This window comes from Corvus kubaryi, unplaced genomic scaffold (genome assembly GCF_017639235.1).
Source record: "Corvus kubaryi isolate FWS band 111438036 unplaced genomic scaffold, C.kubaryi_AGA036_p1.0 37284, whole genome shotgun sequence".
Lineage (NCBI taxonomy): Eukaryota > Metazoa > Chordata > Aves > Passeriformes > Corvidae > Corvus > Corvus kubaryi.
Genome location: NW_024581088.1, coordinates 5,893,064 through 5,908,374, shown reverse-complemented (window position 1 = coordinate 5,908,374; position 15,311 = coordinate 5,893,064). Strand labels below are relative to the sequence as shown.

At 43.7% G+C, this 15,311-nt stretch overlaps 1 protein-coding gene across 2 annotated transcripts; it reads right to left on the bottom strand.

Moving 5' to 3' along the window:
- Window positions 1–429: 429 nt before the first annotated feature.
- KCTD7 (potassium channel tetramerization domain containing 7) lies at window positions 430–14,670 on the bottom strand. 2 transcript variants are annotated; one of them, XM_042026087.1, is made up of 6 exons: window positions 14,448–14,670; window positions 12,675–12,784; window positions 10,374–10,566; window positions 9,542–9,711; window positions 8,372–8,550; window positions 430–6,877 (listed from the first exon to the last, which is right to left on the bottom strand). In XM_042026087.1, exons 3-6 carry the CDS (start codon window positions 10,515–10,517, stop codon window positions 6,501–6,503), a joined length of 870 nt encoding a protein of 289 aa, XP_041882021.1. In that variant the 5' UTR covers window positions 10,518–10,566; window positions 12,675–12,784; window positions 14,448–14,670; the 3' UTR covers window positions 430–6,500. The 2 variants fall into 2 exon arrangements, with proteins under 2 accessions (XP_041882021.1, XP_041882023.1); XM_042026089.1 differs by having other exon boundaries at window positions 14,559–14,665.
- Between the last annotated feature and the right edge of the window lie 641 nt (window positions 14,671–15,311).

Genomic DNA, 15,311 nt, shown 5'->3' with positions numbered 1-15,311 from the left:
CACACCTCCCCCTTTTTTTTTCCCCCTCAGCACGGACATTCCCCTATGAGACAGACGGATAGAAAGGAAATTACTTAAGAAACAAGGGGGAAATTCTTCTTCTGAACACGGGCAGGTTCTTTTTGAGCGTTGCACAATCCCAGCAGCTACTGGGACCGTCCCTGTGCTCTGTCACAGGAATGGGTGGGCAGGGAAAGAAGGATGGAATTGAAAGCACTGGAATGATCTGATGCCGGAGACAGCACACACTGCACAAGTGGCGTCTGCTCGGGAAGTGATGATAAACGACTAAATGCCATTAAAACAGCCTGGGACAGAGATTCGTGTCTTACTTTTCATTTGCAGTCAGGCAAAGCACACTGAAATGCCAGGGAAGGTGAGGAAAGGCACTGCAGTGGCTGCAGACCAGATGAGCCAGAATTCCAACAGTTTTCAGTATCATAATTTTTTATTGCACAACACAACTTTTATATTCACATTTTCTTCTATGTGTTTTAAATAAAAAACATATAGACTATATATTACCTGAACTGAAAAGTCAAAAGTATTAAGAAATAATACACTGCAGTACTCACAGTATTGAACATCACACGTCAACATAATTATTAACGAAACACATTTGGAGATAATTCCAAACCCTGATCGTTAGCATCCAGGCTGGATTTTCAAAGGCATTACGGGTTACAATGCATAGACACATATAATTTATAATTCAGCAAAACAAAATCCATTTATAAAAGTCACAGTGAGAGTGGAGGTAAACTTATACTAAGCTTGTGTAAGTAAAATAACTACGAACTGCTGTTCTGGAAAGTGATTTCCAGTTAGAGAATTATATACAGGAGATAATAACAGAACAGAGTTATCCTCTGAAATCAGCTTATTTGCAGAAAGGTAATGAAAGACCGGGTTGGTTTTTTTCATAGCCCAAAATTTAGAAGTATCCTGGGTCCTCTGTGCTGTGTGTGAAAAACCTGAAAACATCTTCAGGGCTCAGTAATGCCAACCACAACCTAAAGCCAGCGGGGTCTGTAAATTGTCCAAAGTAAAGCAGTCATTAAAAGAAGCAAAAGAAATATATCCCAGAGTTTATAATGAGTTAAGAGATCATTTTTTCTGTGCTGTCTGCTCTGAAATCTTCCCTTACCTGCCAGGCAGTTGTGTCCCAAGTGATTGCTCTGCTTTGCCATGCAGAAAAGAAAGATCCAGCTGTGACATAAAGGTCCTCTAAACCAGATTCAAGCAGTGTGAGCCTGCAGCCACCTCACCCATCACTGCCGCATTCCCTGTGCAATCCACAGCCACTGGATTTTCCTTTCCTCTCCCAGAACCACTGCACGATGAACTCACACAGAAATGGGTGAGTGGTGGAGGGCTCACACAAACGGGGTGGATGTTCCTGTGCCTCCCAACACAAGAGCTGAAACCAAACACAAAGAACAACTTTGCAATGGGAACAACCAGCTCTGACAGGAATTTTTCCCTGCTGCCACTTCCATCATCTCCCTCATCATGTTCCCTGTCATCTCTAAACAACGAGCAGTGAGGATAAACCTGGCAACGAGGGCTCCCAGAGCTTGCAAATGCCAAATGAAGCTAGAAAACCATGACCTTTCATTATATCAGTGATTAGCTTTTTAGGGAAAAAACCAGATGAGGGATCATGCAGCTATCCTTCAGCTCACAGCAAGGCCCTCAGCCCCCAAAATACTGCTTAGGCTGAATACATATATCCTATGTAAGTGCTTAAAAGAAGTAAGAGTTTGCACTTCTTAACAGTCATTAGGAAGAAAAAATAAAGCAGAAGGGTGAAATTAAAGTGATTGTGCTCTATGTTAGTTTAATCCATTTATTCAGGTATTTTTGAGAGTAGTAGAATTTAATAAATAAGATTCTTTAGACACTAACAGTCACCATACTGCAATATTAAAATATCAGTTTAATAATGAGTTTAAAATAAGCTGGCAAACAAATCTGAGGGTGCAGCAGAGAAGAGATAAATTTCCTGCACATGGAATTGTAGCCGTGAAAGGCTAGAGAAGGGGGTGAGGACCACGGGGGATCCAGTTGGAGTCATTAACTGGGAATGTTCAGCCCAGACACCTCATCTCCTCCTACACTCATCCAACAGAGGGGGTGTGGGGGAGTGGGGATCAGGATCTCAAAGTTTTCCTTTAGAGGTAGTGAGGATTGTCCCTGGGAATCACACTGCAGAAGGAATTCCCTCCCACTTCCCTATTTCCAAAAACCAGTGCTCAGTGCACAGGACTCACTGGAAATCAGCTCACTGGGCTTCAGGTTTCACTGGGAAAACTCGGATACACCAAAAAGCTCAAATAAAAGGACTGCCCAACCTCTGTATCAGAAAACATCCACTGCACCAACTCAGAGGAGATCAGGGCTTAACAAAGCCATCAGAGCAGTTTAAACTATCCACATCCTTCAGTTTGCTGGAATTTTAACAATCCCTCAGCAAGGCCAGGTTTAGCTGATCTGCAAATCAGCTCATTCCTCATGACAGGAGGGTTTGAGTTTTGCCTTCAAGGACTCGAGAGCCAGACCCTGTGACCACTTTGACTCCAAAAATGGAGCCTGGAGTGGATTAAGGAGCCCTGATTCTCCTCATCACTCACTGTGGACAGCCAAGAAAGATTCCTGGTTTTCCTGTAACCTTAACAGCCTTTGGGTTGGGTGATTTTACAAATGAGGGCAGGAGATACCTAAGGCATGAGCTGGCTTATCACAAAACCAGTGTTTAACTCAACCCTTATCACTCTTGTTAGATTCAGGAGAGATTATTACACAACTAACAACAAAATCTCAGAAATATTCACGTTAACAAATCCAGGTATTTGCATATATTACATCATGAGGTGTCTCCCAAGCAGACTCCCTAAAACTTAAAAAAATCCCTCAAGAGGGGGTGATGCAGAAATTCCTGCTGCAATAATTGACTGCTTTTGTTATTAAGGTAACTAAACCTGAAGTGCTTCCAAAAAAAAAGAACTCACATCCTCATCAATGCAGAAGCTGATCCCTCATTATAGGTTAAAATAAAAATTAAACTGTAGTTAAAAATCCAGCATATGCACCATAAGGATCTGTTCACGGCTCAAAGGCTTCCCAGATCAAAGCTGGAGGCACCTTCACTTTCCTCTGAGGAGGATGGAAGTTCAGCAAGGAGTATTTCAGATTCCTGTGCAGAATATTGGGTATTCAAGTTAAAAGTCTATACCAAGTCCAAAAGTTAATTTTAGATTTTTTTTTAAACTCTTGAGATCAACAGCCATGAAGTGGCTGCTGTGCATAAACACCTTTTCATGTCATTTTTGAGTGCTTCATAAAGAAGGGTAATTTTCCTTTTTTTTATTTTCCTATTCTTTATTTTCCTTTTTTCCCCTCTTCCTATTTCACAAGCATAAAACAGATGCAGAAACATTTCATGTGCTGTGGAATCGGCCAACTCACTTCATGTGAGACCCCCCTTTGTTCCCTGTTAAAAACCACTCCACAGGGGATATAAAGGAAATGTTAAAAACATTGGTCTTGTCATGTTGCACACACACGGAGCAATGTAAAAAATAGTTAATAATTCTCATTTTAAATAAATATCAACTGTTCCACCATTCCCCCAATATTCAACATTGATGACAGGAGACCATTTACTGCTCACACACACAGGGATTTGGGAGTGTGGGGGTGGAAAAGTGGCAAAAAAAGCTAAGGGAGCACAGAAAAATGTTTTAGCAAAACTCTGGCCTGCCCAGATATAAAGAAAAGTCCTAAATAAAAAAAAAGGAGAAGAAAAAAGGAAAAAAAAAAAAGCAGTATTCCATAGTTTAATGAGCCAATTCTATACAAAACCCATCAGTCCTCTCAAACATGGATTTAGTAGATCAGCTACTCACATTTTTTTGTTGCAAATGTAGAATTTCAAACGCTACAGGCCCAGAAAAGAGAAATCAATCATGTTACATAACCCAGTTTTTAGATGACACTCCCCTGCCATCCACCTGCACAATTCTTCTGCTTCTGCCAAAAAATGAGCACAGGTTAGGCAAGAGCAGCTCAATCCTTGTAAACAAAGACTGCTTGGAACCACTAAAATGTTGTTAACCTGCACAAATCCCAAATTCCAGCACTAATTAAAGCATGTGGGCTTAAATCCATGTTTTCCTTTCCAGTATTGCACTTAATGTCTTCAGGAGGATGAGAACTTTGATTAAGACACAGCTGATACAGACCAAGATTTTCATTTTCTCTTTTTGGTTGGGTCACCTTCCTTAATTATTGAAGCAATGAACAGGAAAAAGTTACAAAATCCCAACGTGTGCATATAAAGAAGTAACAAAATTGACTGAAACAGGAATTTTGTCATCACAGCTTCTCCTGAACAACAGCAGGAAAATTCCTAAAGCCAAACCAAAAAACACTGTGAAAAACAAATTGTGATCCATTTCTGCGAGGAGTGCTGGAATCCAAACCAGAGTTCTGTAAATACATTTATGGGAAGTGGTAAAAAAAACCCCACTGAAAATCCCAGTAAAACTGCAATTCTCATTGTAATCTGAAAATCTGAAATTTTAAATCTGTAAATCTGAAAATCCGGAACTTAAATATCTGAAGTGCACAAGCAGCCAGAACTTTGTGAGGCTCAGATTTAAGATGTTATTTAATTTTATAAGAAATTGTGGTTTGCAGTTTGAGATTCCTTGGGAAAAAAGAAAAAATGTAGGCAGCAAAGCAGCAAAGAAACCAAGCAAAGCTTCCTCTCATTGTAGAGAAACTTTAGTCTCAACTTAACTTTTAATTTTGGGTTGCCAAACACAACTGCAAGAACTTGTAAAACCAAGGCCATTAATTCAGGCAACAATTGAAACAAACTTAAATTTAGATCCAAATGTGCAGAACTCCCTCTGTTCAGATTTATCTCTGGCCTTGAAACTCAGCACAGTGATCCCTGTGAAAGGAAACACTGCAGAGATCAGCAGGGAAACGCTCACCTCAGAGAGACAATTTCATTCCTAAATTCAATACCTCAAAGGGTGACGAGGCAAAAAAAGGGTCTCTTCTTTTGCAAGACAATTTGATCCTAAAGTTCTTAGAGTTATTCTGAAAATTACCTCAGCTAACTGAGAATTTTGATCTCTGTCATTAATGTTTCTTAAGGATTTTGGTCAAAAGTTGAATTAAGCAGTATTCTTGGATTAATTAATCCAATGGAATGTAATATGCAAATATTTCCTTTTCCTCTCTCTTTAAGGTTATTTTGAAGCCCCTTCAAGTGGGTTGAGTTTTCTGTACCTCACAAAAAACAGTAAGATTTTCAGACTTTTCTCCATTCCAGTTTTGGGCTGAATTCAGGAATTAAAATTTGGGATGTGGTTGCTCATGTCAGAAGTACAAAAATTACCTTCTGAAGAAAATATAATTCTGCAGTGGCTGCCTCTTCCAGCATGGAAAGAAGTTTCCTACTGCTTTAGAGTGGAGAAATATTTGAATATCAAGGTTGAATTTTCTTTTTCCACTATGACACCAGGAGGGGTCAACAAGAATGATAAAATTAAGATTTAATTGTCCAAAGAAGGTGAAGTGAAGGAAGCACTTGTCTAATATCATCTGACTTTAAGTCTAAAATAAAGTTTAATATCACAGAATGTAAAAAGAGTCAGTAATAAAATAATATACATTAAATATTCCTCTCACTACTGCTAATAGGAACACACATACAGGGTTTTCTCATTTACCAAAAGCCTTTGTAAATGACCTGATTCTAAAGAGCTTTTTTTTTGTAGATATTGTAAACATTTAGAATTTCTAAGGCTAAAAACAGGCACAAGTCTTCCATGAACAGTTATTATTCCTAAAAGCATTAAGGAATATATTCCAAATCTGCTATTCCTTTTGATAACAATGGAAATAATTGAAGTGTAACATTATAATTCACAATGTAGATTCTTAATTAAAAAGAAATACAGCTTAACCCTGACAAACAATTAATAATATATAGGGAATACTCCTTTTTTTGTTGTTGTTTTTTTAATTATCTAGTACATCAGAATGACATTTCCAGAATCTTTGTGCTGGGTACGACTCAAATTTTATAAAGTGGTAAAGTTGAAGGAGGAACTAAAACATTTCTAAGAGGGTAAAACTGAAACGTCAGCTTTAGTAGCACCCCAGATTCCCACCAATGCAGGAAAAAAATCTGCAATTCCATCCTGAAGCCACGTAGTTGGTGGCACCTTTGAGCAGATGTTCAGACACTGCCCTCCATCCTTCCCATGAGGTGATTTTGTTTTGTGCCTCGTTAAGGTACCTGAGCCAACAGTCTGATTTCGGGCTGGTTTTTCAAGTTTCAAGAGGTTTTCCCAACCCCTGCACCAGGTTCCCTTTGCTGCCAAGCAGGCTGATCCCAAGGAATGTGAGCAGCAATGCCACTGCCAAGAATCTTTGTGTCCTCTGGAAGTCCTTGCATCCCTTTGCTCTGCCACCACAACTCACCACCAGGTGATCTTGAACTCGTAGATGGGGCGCTTGCAATAGTAGTGGTTGATGAGGTGCTTGTCGCACACGCCGATGCACTGGTGGTCCACGGTGATGCCGCGCGCGGCCAGGTCGGTGACAATGCAGTGCAGGAGGTCGTAGACATCGGCCACGGCCTCCCAGGGCCCGAAGGACACGTCCACCTCGCAGTGGTGCTCGAAGAGCTTCGTCTCGCTCTCGCTCCGCTCGAAGCGCAGCGAGTTGAAGTGGGGGCACTCGTAGGGAGTGATGGGCATCTCCTCTTTGAACACACACACCTTCAGCTTGGCAAACCTGGCTTTCCTCTGCATGGCTCGCAGCTTGGCTATCTCGATGATTCGCTCCAGATGGTCTGAAAAAAGAAAAGGGCAAAGACTTGAGAATTACAACAAAGCACCAAGGAAAAGAGATCGAAAGCAATTGTTTCACGTGAAACATTTCACTGCAGTTATTCTCAGCGTGGTATTGATGCCATGAAGATTTTTGCCTTTTCTTTTATACCCCTGTTATACCTTTTTACAACTTCTGTATTCCTAGTACTTTTTGCCTACATTCTTGGACTTGTTTGTCAAGCTGAGAGACTGAACATTTTAGAAGCTTCATAGCTGGGGATCAGTGTGCCCCAGAGCCCAAGGTCCTCTCCAGAACACATTCTGTAAACCAAGATAGAACCATCCAGGGGGAAGGTTCCTTGGGGAGGGGGGCTCACTTGAGCCTTTCACTGGGGAATCTTGGATAGATCTGCTAATTAGTAACACCTATAAGGTTATACACGATGTCGGGAGGACACACACACTCGGCGGGGTGCATCTCGATGCATATGACCTGGACGTGTGCACCTAAGGATCCTTAAAATAAATACCAAGGTAAAATCCCTTTTCCCCTTCTAACTGTGTATGACTCTTGATTTTAACACCAGGAAAAGGTATCAGCATTAGCAGCATGTAACAAAACATAGAATAATCAAATCAATCTCAGTTATGTGGTGAACTTGGTGGCCTTAAGTTTATTCAGTTGCAAGTTGTCCTGGGTTGCAGTGTATTCTATTCCCATCCTCATGAGCTGTTGAAATCAGGTGGGGCAGTGTTTCCTTGCCTCCTCCCCCCAGACTATCTTTCTGTTCATGGCCCATCAATGCCCTGCTGCATGACTCCCAGATAACTCCCTCCGGACTACCTTCTGTTAATGAGCCTAATCAACACTTGGCCTCATGACTTTGCCTCATGAGATGCTCCACCCAGAGGGAGGAACCAGGCATCCCATCGTGGATATAATCTGAGATTCTGAACACCAGAGACAACCCTTCCACTGGATTTCGAGAGTACAGGAGCCACACAGCCACCACTGGACCTTCTGAGGAAGAGCAGACCCTTTTTCCTACAGGATCACCGCTTCAGAGGACTGCAGCCACCATTCTACCAGACTGCTACCACCACCCTGCCTAACAGGGACTCAAGTTGTATCTTGGCTCTGTCAGTTTGAACCAGTGTTTTCTTTTAGTTTTTTTTCCTTTTCTTTAATTTCCCCATTAAATTGTTATTCTGACTTGGTGCCTCCCACTAGTTTGTTTTCAAACTAGTACACAAGTCCTGACAAAACAAATACAGACAAACCCTCTCATTTAATAATATTATGGCCTAATCTTGCTCCCTTTTAAGCACAGAAATCCACACCCTGGGATGCAGCAGGATGTGGAGACCTCAAAGATCCAAACAGCATGAAAAATACAAAATAAACTTCCCAGCTGCAATGGGATTAGTTTGGGAGCTGAAAGCAGATGGAAAGCACGAGGTATAACACTGGAATCCCACTAGAAGAAACAGTCAGTGCTACTTTGTTTATTTACCTTTGTAATATGGCATTAGGCCCAGGAAAGCTTGTCTAACTTTTTCTCCTTTAAGAGGCTGGATATCCTCTAGATTGTCTAGCAATGGTCCTATGGAATAATACTGAGCTTCCTTGTACACTGACCTCACTCGTTCTCGTGGGGGCAGGTCACCAGATCGTAGGAAGTTTAGTATGTCTCTGAAAAAAGGGCAAAAATATCATTAACAAACACATTTCTGCCAAAACTCTTGCAGATGGGAAAGGAGAGGAAATGCTGGATATTCATTGTTTGCTCTGTTGAGACAGTAACTGAAATAAATGATCCATATTCCCAACATTTGTTTGTAAAACCGTTTGCCATGTTCAGGTTTCCAAGCCATCATTTCACATTTTGCCTCTCTGTTGATGTCAAAACTCATTTGAAAAAATATCAGTGTATTTTAAACAAAACATTCAATGTGGAGGAAACCATTTATAACACAGAAGAGGCCACAGTGTTTCATGGGAAAGAGATTGTAGTCACTGCATTTCAAATGCAAGGTGTGCTGTGGGCAAAGACCCAAACCCATGAACACTGATTGCCTTTATTAGCAATCTCACCCCAGTTCAAACAGAGCATTAGTAATCATGGTTAGTTTAATTAAAAATGAAATAAAAGCTCAGCACTTAGGAAGAAATCCTGGAGGTGATGGAGTACGGCGCTACCAGCAAAAATAATTTAGAAAAAGAAATTCTTTAAGGCTTGTGCTTTTTTTTAGCATTTATGTCCTGTTTAAAGACTGAAAACATCATTCTTTTAACTTTGTAAGAATCCTAGATTCCTTCCTCCCATTCCCTCTTCATTATTAACACTGAATATCAATAAAAACCCAGTGTTGTGCAAAGGAGTTTCCTACGCAAAGCAACACCAAACACTTCTTTAAACCATCAAAACAACTTGATACCTTGAAAGGAGGTACTCTAGGGGAGACACTGCACAAATTCAAAGCATTCCTTGTTTTGCCTTTCCCATTGCACAACCACCAAAGAGTTTTGAACTGCAATTACTCCTGTGATACTTTGAAGGCGTGTAACATTAAATGCTGCACAAATATGATTTAACTCTGAGGAAAAAACTTGTTAAAAATTAGTTTAAAAATAAGTTTTCGGTAAGAACTTTCCAAGGTTGTCCTGAGGACTCTGTACATACCCAAAGTAGGTGCCATCCCTGTCGATGAAGTACCTGCCCTCAGCATCTGTGGGGATGTAGTGCCTGCCACTGAACATTGCTGCCAGCATGGTGTCCTCGTACCTCCGCAGCGTGGACAGTCTGGTGGTGAAAAACATCCCTCCCACGTTCAGTGGGACAACTTCTGGGAACTGCAAAAGCAACCAGGACATCAGAAAGGAGCCTCGAGTCCTCTGCAGGTGACAAAGGGCACAGCTTCCAAAAGACACTTGCAGTTTGCCACCAGGACAAATGTGTGGTTCCTGCCCCACTGCCACAAACCAGGGAGCTTTGAGGGGTAAAAACTTGGATGCTTTGGCTTCTGTGAGGAATCAGGGAGTGGTTTAATTGTAGCTGGGAATCTGAAACAGCAGAAATCACTCAGCTGGAATAGCAGATATTTGAGGTGGCATTTAATGCCTCCTCTTGGATCTTTTGGGGAAAGGAAAAAACAAAACAAAACCCCTTACACAGAATCAAAAGGGAGGAAATCTCAGGTCACCCTTGGGACTTGCACTCTGCTGGTTCCTTTAAACAACCAGACTATACAATACACTGAAAAAAAAATCTGTATTTATTTACATCAGGCCTAAAATCTTACTATCACACCCCAGGATGCCATCAGTACCAGAATAAACACTTAACTGCATGTCTGAAGTCCAAACCTGGATGGAACTTGTAAATAAAGCTGCCCAGCTACTCAGATAAATTCAAGAGACTTTGTTTTATTCAAACGTGGAAAGTGAGCCGGATATCCACAACGAAATCCTGAGCAGCGTGTGCTGATCATCCCCATCCTCAGGTGAGCCCTTACCTGCTGAGGCAGCAGAGGTAGCGCTTGTCCTGCCTGGGTGGCGGTGGGAGTGGCCGGCTCTTGGAAATCATCCTCTGCATCCGAGCTCGACATGGCATCATCCGGGTTCGCACTCACTTTGTTCTGCCCCGTGACTACCACCATCCCTCTGGCTCTGGGGAGCAGCTCTGCTGGGTAGGAGGCCGTGGCAGTGCTGAAGGGAGACCCAAATTAATTACCCAAATGACCCGAATCACCGGGGCGCTCCCCGCAGCCCAGGAGCCCGCAGCGGCCGCGTCCCCCCGAGCGTTCCCAGCGGCAGCGTTACTCCCGGGAGAAGGATGGTGCAGGGATGCCGAGCACCCCGGCGGAGGGCTGGGGGCAGCAATGCCGCTGGCACAGCTGTTCCAAGGCCCTCCAGCCCCGGAGCCGCCGGCAGGGGCTGGGGAAGAGCCCGGCATCCATTGGCTGCGCGGTGCAGGGAGCGATTGGCTCCGGCGTGGCTTTGCAGGAAAATGTCATTTGCTGGGAGAATTTGGGTGGCCGCTGGCCCAGCCTGTCCCTCGCCAGGGGCGGGATGCAGGAAAAAGCCCTGCCAGGGGCGGGATGCGGGGACGCGTCCCTGCCATTGGCGACACCCGGCTTCGTCTGTCACCTTCACGGGAGTGCGGACGGGCTCGGCTGGGCTCTGGAATTCCCTGGGAAATGGGAAAATCGGGATTTCTAACCAGCCAGGGAACGCAGACGTTTGCCTGCCCACTGCATCACATCGCACCACACACGGACGCGCGCATGAGACACAAATATTTAACTCTCCTTATCAAGCTGCTAATTATCAATTTAATTTAACAGCTACAAGGCTTCTCAGTCCAAGCTCAACGGGAGAATGGGATGCACTGACAAACGGCATGATAAAAATAATAATTGAGAGAGCAGAGTAGCAAAGAGAAACGCCGCTGCTCTCCTTACACTGCATTATGTAAAATCCCTGTTCCCAGGATGTCTCCAGCAGCATCACAACTCCCTAACAAAGACATTCCACTGCCAGAGGCTTTATCTACCTCTAAACCTTCTCTCAAATCACTATAAGATATAGAAAGAGGAGGATTACTTGCACAAGCACGTCTGGCACATTTATTTATTAACTAAAGGATGCTTCCTCTCTAAATCAGCAAGAAAAAATGACATATAAATTTTAAATACTTTATTAATTATTCTGCTAACAGTCATTGCGCACACCGTCAGATCTCAGCTCTTAAAGGAAATACTGAGTTCAGAGTGAACCCAGACAGACCTGGGATGCTCCTGGGCAAAACAGGTATTTTTAGAGACCTGATCAGACAAAAACTCAGCCTTCTTTCCCCAAAATTTGGAAGTAAATTCTAGATCCTGTTTAACACCCTAATAAACACAGATAAGTAGCTACTCTGAAGCTTCAAACATTTCTGTTTGAGCTGCAGCTCCTTAAGAGGTTTGGCTTAGCTCAGCAGAGGGATTTAATTTCTGTTCTCTACAGTTCATAATCATTTTCTCACCACAGTCCAACGCACAGGCAGATAAATAAGGACAGAAGTGCTTCTGGAGGGTCACATCCTATTAACAACTCTAATATTTGTCCTAAAACAACATTTCTTCTGACATCATCAGTTATCCAAACAACTCAACTATGCCTCACAGATAAAGAATACACACAATATAAATTAAATATTATTTTGCTAGGGATTCCTTTAAGGAAGTAAACAAATTATCACCCAGAAACAGCTTGCAGAAAAACTTTTATAAGAGGCACAGTCAAAAATTGAGGGTGAGCCCGTATTTACTGTGAATGCATTATTTATAATGCTGCCAGTGCTTTAGCTGCTATTTCCAGTTCTCTTAAGACTATCCAAAAGAACTCAAGATTGACCAAAGATGTGTTCTTTGTCTGCATTTTTCAAGGACGTCCCATAGATTTCCCTTAAATGGAGTGGACTGTGAATAAACAACATTCACTCCATTAAATACACCAGCATTATTGACCACAGAATGGGGTTTTGGGGTAAGTTCATCCATTTGGCACTGCACCAAAAAGGGCCTCTTTCCTAACAGAACTGGAAGCCTGAGAAAAAGGAATTTTTCTACCTCTTTCATAATCCTCCTTCAATATGACACCAAGAAAAAAAGCCATGAGACAGCATTAATTATGTTCTGCTCAGGAGTAACAACCTTCTCTACCATTGGAACATCCACACAAAACCAACCCTCAATTATGAGGTTTAGCAGAGCAGGATTTCAAGAATAAGCTCAGTGGCAATAAAAGGATTAATGACTGACAAGTTGAACCTGTTTTTTGATGTTCATTAAAAGGTGAGTGAAGTCCCTCTCTAGGCTGGCTTCACCTGTTCACCCACGGAGCAGCAAAACAGAGCTGTGCTGGCAGGAGCAGAGTCCTCCTAAAATAAAAACAGAAGTTAATCACTGCATTTCATGAAGAAAACACATCCAGCTGAATCCCAGAATGGTTTGGGTTGAACTGGACCTTAAAGATCACCCAGTTCCACCCCCCTGCCATGTCCACAGACCAGGCTGCTCCAAGCCCCATCCAGCCTGGGCTGATCCTCTTCCTGCCACTTAAAGTAATAATTATTTTTAACTATGTGCGGAAATACTCCTTTGCTAAATCTCTCATTAAATTTACAGAATTTATTTATTTAATAAATAAAATGCCTCCATTTCACTTTCAAATACATCTAGATCTAGATCCACAGATAGTTAATGGGAAAACCACCTATAAACAAAATTATCATTACATCAAATATTTGACTGAACCACACATCAGCAGCACCCAACTCTACCAGAAATGCCTCCTTCCAGTCCTTCCACCTGTCATTTAAAAGCAGGGATTGCTTCCTGGAGCTTTGCTGGGGACAGCTCAGATGTTGTCCCACACACAGCAAGGAAAGCTCAGTAAATGAACTGGCCCTGCCAGTTTGGCTTCATTCCCCAGGGAATGACAGCAACCCTTGAGCTGGGCTTGATGCTAAGATTTAAAAAAGCTTTTCAAGGCTCTGCTGTTCCCTCAGCACCTCCATATTGTTTTAAACAACTTTTTCTTAAATACCTTCTGAGGTTGCACCAGTGTTGGCAAAGTTACAAACCTAAAAAAAGTTACATACCAACAAAAAATGACATAAGGGTTATACAGAGTCTTTTTCATTAAGGTACTGATGTATGAACCCATTACAAGAGACCCACACAAACTTCTGATCAAAGGTAACTCTTTGGGATGTGCTTTTTTGGGGGAGATACCAGCTGGATTGTTAGGAAGGCTCCCCCTTTTTTAAGAGAAACTGGGGTAGAATGACACCTGATTTAGCAGTCTCTGCACCACCAACTTCAAGAGACTCAGACGATGAAAGGTATGTGTGAACACAGAGGGAAAAGACACAACATCCAGTAAATTCCAACAAATCTGAGTCAGAATAGCAAAGAAACATCTTGGAAGAGGGGCTGGGATCTCTGAGCTGCAATAAACTGTGTTATACATTGGACTGGAAAATCCTGGACTGTAAAATCCCAGCATCTCTAGTCATGAACAACAACACAGAGTATGATGAAAGGACAGTGTAATCCAACTTTTGCAGCTGCGAGCAGAGACAGGGTGTATGGGTGGGTGGAATGGGACTCTCCATCACAGTGACCTTCCAGGGCAGGAGCAGGGACACCTGGCTGGGGGCTGGGAGTGACCAGTGGGGACCAGTGGGCTGCACTCACCGGTGCCTGGCACTGCCCCTCACACAGAATTCCCCAGCTTTTAGAGCTTGGAGCCATCTGACAGCTGTGAGGAGCACAGGCATCGAACACAGACATCGCCACAGCAGGTGGATGGGGCAGCACAGCCCCAGGTGAGCTCAGGACTGAGCCGGCTGTTGGATACACCAGGTGTCCGTCAATTTAATCAATAATTCATTAATAACTAATTAACAATTAACTCTTAACTCTCACTTCGCGCCTTGCCGGGGTGACAGCCTGACCGGGCAGGGGGGGTGGCCCCGGCCGCGGTTCCTCCGCTCCCCGACCCCCTCCAGCCCCGCGGCCTCCCCGCCGTTCGCTCACCTGCCGCGGGTCGGTACCGGAGCCTCGGCCGCGGGGAAAGCCCCGCCGGGGATGGAGGGGATGAGGGGAGGGATGAGGGCAGCGGGGCCGGCTGTCCCCGCCCGCGCTCACCTGGTGCCTGCCCGCGGCTGCGGCTCCGTTCCGGCCCGGAGGGAGCGGCCGCGCCCCCGCGTCACGTACGGGCCCATCCGGGTCCCGGCGGGCGGAGCCGCTGAGGCGGCACCGGGAGCGGCATCGGGACCGGGGATTATCCCTCAGTTCCGCGCAGCTCCGAGGGAAACGCCCGGCGTTAATTAGCCGGGGTTAATTGGCGGCCTCGGGAGCACCGGGGCCGCGCTGCCCTCAGCCGGCACCAGGGGAGGCCCCGGGATCGCGTGTGGGAAGGAGCGGGGAAATCTTCGTCCCTCAAGGCACTCAAGAGTCGTTCGGGGACGCGGGGTTTATCGGTAATCATCCCAAAGGGAGCAACAAAGAAACGCAGGAAAAGCAAAACTGTGTCAGATCCTAAGAGGAGAATTTGTGGAAATACAAATATTTTGGAAAAAACTCCTCTCAAAACCGGTGAGGAAGGTTGAAACCACCTTCAGCACCGTGAACCACCGAGGAGAGCAAAAACTGAGACACAATAACCACCCCAAAAACACCTCATAGAAATAATCGTGTTCCACACTGTATCCTAAAGATCGAAACTTCAGGATACAACTCCCAGCAGCAGCTTCCCCCCAGCAGAGCATCTCTGAACACAATTGCTTTTGAGGAACAATTTCAAGAGGCTAAAAATTACCTACTTCTTCCTGCAGTAAACAAATCTCACGTTACTTTCCTTATACCCCTCAGTGGGACACTCCAATTTACTATTTCTTC

What these genes read in the sequence shown, in the direction of transcription:
- KCTD7 (XM_042026087.1), bottom strand. Translation starts at nt 10,517, where the DNA reads ATGGTGGTAGTCACGGGGCAGAACAAAGTGAGTGCGAACCCGGATGAT. An exon ending in AGGGATGGCACCTACTTTGG is followed by an intron (nt 8,551 to 9,541) that starts GTATGTACAGAG and finishes CCCTTTTTTCAG; the next exon opens with AGACATACTAAACTTCCTAC. An exon ending in CCTAATGCCATATTACAAAG is followed by an intron (nt 6,878 to 8,371) that starts GTAAATAAACAA and finishes TTCTTTTTTCAG; the next exon opens with ACCATCTGGAGCGAATCATC.